This window comes from Tupaia chinensis, unplaced genomic scaffold, assembly GCF_000334495.1.
Source record: "Tupaia chinensis unplaced genomic scaffold, TupChi_1.0 Scaffold000515_1, whole genome shotgun sequence".
NCBI classification, from domain to species: domain Eukaryota; kingdom Metazoa; phylum Chordata; class Mammalia; order Scandentia; family Tupaiidae; genus Tupaia; species Tupaia belangeri.
Window position 1 is genome coordinate 7,143,185 of NW_006160028.1, and position 7,958 is coordinate 7,151,142.

General features: G+C 46.2%; 2 protein-coding genes across 4 annotated transcripts in view; one reads left to right on the forward strand and one right to left on the reverse strand.

Moving 5' to 3' along the window:
* Nucleotides 1–210: 210 nt before the first annotated feature.
* Nucleotides 211–1,166, reverse strand: NCBP2AS2 (NCBP2 antisense 2 (head to head)). The gene has a single exon (XM_027775030.1). The coding sequence runs from the start codon at nt 1,071–1,073 to the stop codon at nt 642–644; it is 432 nt and encodes a 143-aa protein (XP_027630831.1). The 5' UTR covers nt 1,074–1,166; the 3' UTR covers nt 211–641.
* The window catches only part of NCBP2 (nuclear cap binding protein subunit 2), an 11,548-nt gene continuing 4,684 nt past the window's right edge, over nt 1,095–7,958 (forward strand). Inside the window, exons 1-3 of one of the 3 annotated variants that reach the window (XM_006156765.3) lie at nt 1,387–1,435; nt 1,694–1,824; nt 5,478–5,659. In XM_006156765.3, the coding sequence (XP_006156827.1) occupies nt 1,402–1,435; nt 1,694–1,824; nt 5,478–5,659 (347 nt within the window). In that variant the 5' untranslated portion in view covers nt 1,387–1,401. The other 2 variants (XM_006156767.3, XM_006156766.3) reach the window with 2 other exon arrangements.

Genomic DNA, 7,958 nt, shown 5'->3' on the forward strand with positions numbered 1-7,958 from the left:
TCTGGAATCAAATACCTATGTTCACATTCCACTCTGAGGCTTTGGACAACTTAAGAAGTATCCTTCCACTTCCTCTTATGAATGTGGTTGTAGAGTGAGATAACCCACAGTGTGCAATTAGCGAGTCCAGCACAGAGCAGATACACAGTATCTGTTAACTATTACTACCATGGGCCTAGAGCCCCCCGAGAAGTACCACACTCAGGCCTGTTAATAAGCTCACACGTTTAATCAGAGGATCTTGGCAGCCGCAGAGTTGCCTTTCCATCCATAATGTCCCTGGAATCAGTGCTCAGTTATACCACTGGAGAGTCAGCAGAATCTATCAAGTTTCAGTCCCATTTGCAGAGGGCAGGCTCTTTTTCTGGCTGTGGTTTGGTCCATGGCTTCAGTACCAGGACCAGCCTATTGGTATCTGTCCGGCTTCGGGGTCTTCCTCCACACTGTGGGCCCTGTCCAACCACAGGACTCCACTGAGGATGCTGGTTTGGCCTCCGCTCTAACGAGCGGGACGTCTGCAGTCCACCAACCTGAGTCAGGATTCCAAGCCGTACGCGGTGCCCAGGATGATTCCTCCAGGCCGAGACAGATGCAGAGTCCAGAAGGGAAAGGTGGTGACCTTGGACCGACCTAGGTCCGGATTAAGGGTTTGCGCCCGGGCCCCTCTGGCTACCTGGTGGTGGCCCCGGGCGGTCCCGGAGGCCGCGGCGCAGCTCCTGGGTGAAGGCGTCTAAGAATCGCGCCGCACGGCGGCCCAAGGAGCCCGCAGGCCCAGCCGCGAGACCCCGCAGGCGGCGGGCTGCGTCCTGGCCGCGCAACTGGGCCTGCAGCAGTGCGAAGGCAGTGAGCTGAGCGGCTCGCCGGATGGGCCGTGACTCGGACAGACGCTCCACCAGCTGCGGGCTGTGCAGCAGGGCAGCGAGAAGCCGCCGCAGAACCATCCTCGGGACGCCCGGAACCGTAGCACGCCGCTCCCGCCTTCCACTCGGCGACTCTTGACACTGGACCACAGCTGCGCCAGCGCCGCCTGATGACGACACTGCCGCGCTGGGATTGGGCCCGACGATTCTCATTTTCTGCCGCCTCCTCCATGCGTTTGCGTTTCCGCTTCCGCTGCCGCCACCGCCGCCTCCGCCTCGTTGAACTCGGGAGTTGGCAATTCGTCGTCCACTTCTTTGCGCTATGTCTGGTGGCCTCCTGAAGGCGCTGCGCAGCGACTCCTACGTGGAGCTGAGCCAGTACCGGGACCAACACTTCCGGGTGAGGGAGGCCGGGCCGCGAGAGGGGAAGGCTCTGGGCCAGAATGCTGAGAGACGGTTTGCTCTTGTCTCATTGTGTCGCCATCCCATTCTGTTGGTGTCCTGAAACGCGGAGTAGGGCCACAGTGCTGGGGAGGCAGGAATGGTTATCCCTGAAGCCACTGACCTCGCAGAATGTGAGGCTTACTTTCCCTTTCCCTCGTAGCGTCTGCTTGTACCCAGGCCATTGCAGAGAGGCCCCAACGACGGTGGCAGCCATGGTGACTCCGCTTCCCAAGGGCCGGGCTTCGGGAAAGTGACTATGTGATGAGGGGAAAGGTTTTGACCTTTTCACACCCACAGTATGTGGAGGCGCCTTCCCGACTTCGTGAAGGGCATTTTTCTTCTTTAAATCAGCTAAATGATGCCCCTTAACACTTCCTTTCCTTCTCTAGTAGGATGCTCCTATGCAGTGCTAAGCAGTGGATGGGAGGCACAAAGTTGGGTCCAGTTTGTCTTCAGGGAGGCCTTGGAATGTGAAGGTGCACCAGCAAGCCAGGCACCTTTAGGGTATCTCAATGTGAAGGTTAGAGAATTGCTTGTTTCCAGAAGAGAGGAATTTTAGTGTAGGCTATGTTATAGTATATCTTGTGGAAAAGGAAAAGGCTGTAGTTCTTCAAGGTGGGCTTTACAGTGTCAGCAAAGGCACATGTAAGATAGGATAGGGTGAGGTGACACTCATTAATCCACTTTTTTAGTACAGGTTTATTAGGTGCTTTTGACAAAGTCTTCTGCTGAGCCTTAGAGGGATAGGGAAGACAGTTCCTGCAGCCAATGAACTCATAATCCTGTTGTAAGGATTGTGCATAGAGGCAGTTAATCAAAAGCTGAAGCAGGAATAAATGAGTGGAAAGGGAGGGGCAGTGAGGATTAAAAAAAAAAAAATCCTGGGAAAGGAAGAGAGGTATATAGAGAACTGTGGAGAAATGTGTTGGGAGCAGGGGGTAAGGAAAAGGTAATTTTGTTTGAGGCCAAATTGAGGAAGCTCCTAAATTCATTCATTCAGTCAACTTTTTAAGAGAGAGATTTTTGTTATAGGGGGTGTGTGCTTGCTGGACAGACAGAGAGAAAGCTAGAAATCACCTCCCAAGGGACATGACCGTGCAGCAGTCCCTCGGGATTTGGGGCATGCACACACGTGCCCAGCATGAGGTTTGTTTTATTTATTTATTTTTTTGGAGAGGCTTTTGCTATAGGGTGCGTGCACTCACCAGAGAGAGAAAGACAGAGAGACAGAAAGCGAAAAATCACCCCCCAGGTGGATGGCCACGCCACAATCCTTTCTCCTCCATTCTCCTCTCAGGATCTTGGGCATGCATGCACACGCGCCCGGTATGAGTTTAAGCCACCGGGTCCAGGACTTGAACTGCAGTTGACTACATGGGAGTCCAGCGACATGGCTATTATGCCAAATGCCGGTCCCCTAGTGTGAGTTTTAAGCCCCCAGGTCCAGGACTCGAACCGCAGTCAACTACATGGAAGTCCAGCAATGAAACCATTACACCATCTGCTTAGCCAACAGTTTTTAAATGCATACTATTTGCCAGGCATCATTTATACTTTTACCCTCGAGACAGTTTCACATCATAACCATCTTGAAATTGAAGCATCCTGCAAGGTTAAAACTATGAAAAGATAACATTTTTGCTCTTACTCATCTCAGTGGTCTAAAGCCTATATTTTATTTGAATAATAGTACAGTACTGTCGTGAAATTTCTGGGGTTCTACAAGTACGATGCACATTAATATCATGCCTTAAATACTTATACCATAGTTGTCTCTAGCTATTTGGACATTACTCACATGTGTGAGAAAAGTGGAAAGAAATATGCCTCCTTTCTTTTTCTTTTCTTTTTGGAGAGGTTTTTTTGTTTTGTTTTGTTTTGTTTTTTGCTATAGGGGCATGCTCTCGCCAGAAAGACAGAGACAGAAAGTGAGAAATCACCCCCCAGGAGAGATGGCCACGCCGCAATCCCTTCTCCTCCATTCTCCTCTTGGGATCTTGGACATGCACGCACACACGTCCGGCGTGAGTTTAAGCCACCGGGTCCAGGACTCAAACCGTGGTCAACAACATGGGAGTCCAGTGACATAGCCATTACCCTAACTGCTGGTCCCAATAATGCCTCCTTTCTAAAATCACTAACAGTAGCAATACAAATACAAAGTGAATCTAATTTCTTTAAAGTCTCATTCCAAAGTTCTGAAAAACCTGCTGGTAATGTAAACCAACTTCTGTCCTGTGGACTTTTTTTTTTTTGCTTTCGGGCACATGCGCTCGCCAGACAGACAGACAGACAGAAAGCGAGAAATCACCCCCCCAGTGGGGATGGCCACGCCGCAGTCCCTTCTCCTCTGTTCTCCTTTCGGGATTTGGGCACACACGCACACGCGCCTGGCGTGAGTTTTAAGCCACCGGGTCCAGGACGTGAACCGCGGTCAACTACATGGGAGTCCAGCAACATAGCCATTATGCTAACTACTGGTCCCTGTCCTGTGGACTTTTTAAGGCAGTATAGAATTGGGGAAAAGACTGCGTTTAAATTCCAGCTATAGCCACTGAGTAGCTATGTGACTTTAGACAGGTTCCTTAATCGTCTTTTTTTGTGTGTAAAATAGGAATTTAAAAATTAGGACTTTCCTCATGTAGTTGTTTTGACAATTAAATGAGACAACATAGTAAGTCTGACCTGCATTCCCTTGGTTTTCTCAAGGCAGATATACTTACCAGCTCCTTGTATATAGTATCTGTGCTTGTTCATGTTTTTTTGTTTGCTTTAAAAAAAAAATTTTACTTGTGGTTTTCAGGCCTCTGGGTCTGGGACTTGAACCCTGGTTGGCCATGTGACAGTCTAGCACCTTAACCACCATACCACCTGCCAGCCCTTTGTTCATACTTCTAAAACTATAACTTGAAGCACATACCTTTCTTCGTCTTGTCCTCCATCTTAGGAATGTTTCAGATTGTAGATGTACAACAGATGGACATTTTTCTAGGCATTGTATAGCTCTATATAGACATGCTGCAAGTTAATCAGTTTCTTTCTGATGAGCATTAGATGGTGTCCCTATTTCTCCAATCTAAGCATTGACAGTGATCATTGAGACCTCTTACTATGAGCACTGTGCTACAAAGCATTTGGAGACAAATAATGCCAAGTCGTATATTCTCAGAGTGAAGGAAACTGGATCAGCATTATATTCAGAGTATTAAATAAAGAAAAGAGTTCTTGGGAAAGCGACCCGTAGTGCTAAGTATGAATCTACTCCCCTACTTCCCAAGCTGGATTATTGTGGTTGATGTCAGAGCCCTAGCCTTGGGCAGAAAGGCCTGAGAATAGATCGGCTGCTGGAACCTTCTGAAGGGCTGATTGACAGCCATAGTAGTTTATGTGAAGGCATCTAAAATACCTTTGTAAAGATGAGCCGTCCTCAGAGATTGCCAGGGAGGTTGCCTGAAGCCCAGTCACACTCCTGTATGTGTGTATGTCCAGAGTCCCAGGAGGAGAATGGAGGATGGGGGATTGCAGCATGGCCATCCCCCCATGGGGGAAGTTTCTCACTTTCCCTCTCACTTCCTTTCTCTGTCTTCTCCAGCAAATGCATGTGCCTCTGTGGCAAAAACTTTAAAAAAAGAAAGTGAGATTTCTTTTTAATGACCACTGCATTTTATCCTGAACTCCGAGAAAAGTGTGTGAACATATAAATCATCTAAGCAGTTGCTGCTTTGCACAGAAGCCACAGGACATTACAAAGGCAACTCTTATTTCTGAAAATCTTTTTTTTCCTACTACAGAAAATAAAAGAACAGTTTCTCATATGTTGGGTCAAGACTCAGAATTTAAACTTAGACCATTAGAGGGTGATTCTATGCTGAGGATAAGGAGTGAGCAGGGTAGAGGCACGGCACTTGTATGGCAGTCTGGTACAGAATAAGAAAGTTGAAAGCAGTATAAGTTTTGAGCTTTGTTCCCCATTAAATATAGTCTGGACCTTGGATAAGTGCTTCATAGAATGTAAACACCCCTCTTTTTGACAAGGGGTTTGTGGTGAGTTGGGATGACGAGAGGATTTGATTTCCAAATTGGAATTATGAACATCTGTACCATACTTAGGAATAGTATTTAAGCAAGGCTACTCTTGAGTTGTACTGTGTAATTTTCTATTTGAAATTTTAGGGTGACAATGAAGAACAAGAGAAATTACTAAAGAAAAGCTGTACGTTGTATGTTGGAAATCTTTCCTTTTACACAACAGAAGAACAAATCTATGAACTCTTCAGCAAAAGTGGTGACATAAAGAAAATCATTATGGGTCTGGATAAAATGAAGAAAACAGCATGTGGATTCTGTTTTGTGGAGTATCCTTCCTATGTGATGTAGCTTTTTTATTTTTTTTAATTATTTTAACTTTATTTATTTTTAATTTGACCAGAGAGGTATATATAGAGAGAGGGTGAGAGAGAGAGAGTGAGAAAGCAAGCTGCCAGGTCCGGGATTTGTACCGCAGTCAGCCATGTGGGAGTCCAGCACCTTAACCACCACGCCACCTACTGGCCCTGCTGTAACTTTTGAACCAGGGTAGAGCTAAGAGTGGTTGGTTACTTCTTCTTAAAAAATGAGGGTATCTGCTAATTACCACCCCTGTATTTGTTTCTGCCCCTTCATTTACCTCTTACCTCTGTCCAAGGTGTCTACACTCCTGCATTGTGAAAGCTGGTAAGGTTTATATTCTGTTCTGAAGTCCATGCTTTGTTTATGGTTGATTCTTTATGAATAACACTGTAAAGAATATGTGTCCCTGGGACCAGCAGTTAGTGTAATGACTGTCATTGGACTTCCATGTAGTCAAGTGCAGTTCGAGTCCTGGACCCAGTGGCTTAAACTCACACCGGGTGCTTGTGCGTGTGTGCCCAAGATCCCGAGAGGAGAATGGAGAAGGGGTTGTGGTGTGGCCATCCCCCTGGGGGGGGATTTCTCACTTTGTCTGCCTCTCTCTGTCTCTGGTGAGCACACACGCCTTGTAGCAAAAACCTCTCTTAAAAAAAAAGGATATGTGTCCCCTGAACCAACAGATGGTATAATGGTTATGTCATTGGACTCCCATGTAGTTAACCGTGGTTTGAGTCCCAGACCCAGCGACTTAAAACTCAGCCAGGCACGTGTGCGTGTGTGCATTAAGAATCCTGAGGAGAATGGAGGAGAAGGGATTGCAGTGTGGCCATCCCTCAGGGGGTGATTCCTCACTTTCTGTCTGTCTATTCGGTGAGTGCATATGCCCTATAGCAAAAATCTCTTATATTTTATTTATTTATTTATTCATTCATTCATTTATTTTATATAAATATATATATCCCCAGAAAGTCCAGAGTGTAGTGACATTAAGATCCTTATACTGGGGCCAGCAACTGGCATGGTGGTTTAGGTGCTGGACTCGCACATGGCTGACCACAGTTCAGGTCCTGGCCCTGGCAGCTTTAAAATCACACCGGGCACGTGTGTGTCTGGCCAAAATCCCAAAAGGAGAATGGAGGAGAGACTGTGGCATGGCCATCCCACTGGGAGTTGAATTTCCCCTCCTCTCTGTCTCTCCCACCAGTGAGTGCACACGCCCTATGGCACACACACGCAAGATCCCTGTACCATTCCAAATGCCCAGTTTCCTTCCCCAGAGACAGTCACCAGTCAGTTACCAGTTCCTGGATGTCGTTCCAGAAACAGCACTGTGGCTGTCTGGTAGCATAGTGTATACACTATTATTTTAGCCTATCTTAGACGTTGTTCCATGTCAGCACATGCTGTTCTATTTTTAAAATGGCTATATAGTATTTCATTATATAGACATAGATACATAGAGAAAGACCAAAACTGTATTTACATGTGACTTTCGTTTTTTTCTGGAAAGTATAAATATTGGGTCTCCTAGATTTCTTTGGGTCTTTTATTTTTTGATCATTTTATGTTCTGAGAAATTTCCCAGACCTGATTTAAAGTGTCATTTGGATTTTTTTCTGTCCTCTGGATTCAGTTTCTTTTGGTTATATTTATGCTGTTAATTTTCCTCAAATGTCTGTGATCCCTGGGTTTTCATTCATAATTAAGGAAAAGAAAGTTGACTCTTTGGACCCAGCCAAGGCTTCTCTCTCAAAGTTGCTGGCTTGCTTTTGGGATGTGTGGGTTTTCCGAACGCCAGAATGAAGAGATTTTATTTAGGCCTGCTAACAAAGACACTAGTTCTTCTAGACAGTTCATTTAAACCCTATCATTTTTTTTTTTATTTACCTGGGATTAAATGTTTCCCTGCTTGCAAGTTTTCCCATACAGACTTTTAATTAAAGGGAGACCAGCAGGTGGCATAGTGGTTAAGGCGCTGGATACTCCCACATGGCAGACCATGGTCAAATCCTGGACCTGGTGGTTTGCTTTCTCACTTCCCTCCCACCCTCTCCCTTTGTGTGTGTGTGTGTCTCCCTATGATCAAATTAAAATAAATGAATGAATAAATAAAACTAAGTAAATCTTTTTTTTTTTTTTGATAGAGAGAGAGAGGTTTTTGCTATAGGACACGTGCACTCGCCAGAAAGACAACAGAGAGACAGAGAAAGCGAGAAATCACCCCCCCCCCGGGGGGGAGGCCCCCCCCCCAACCCCTTCACTTCC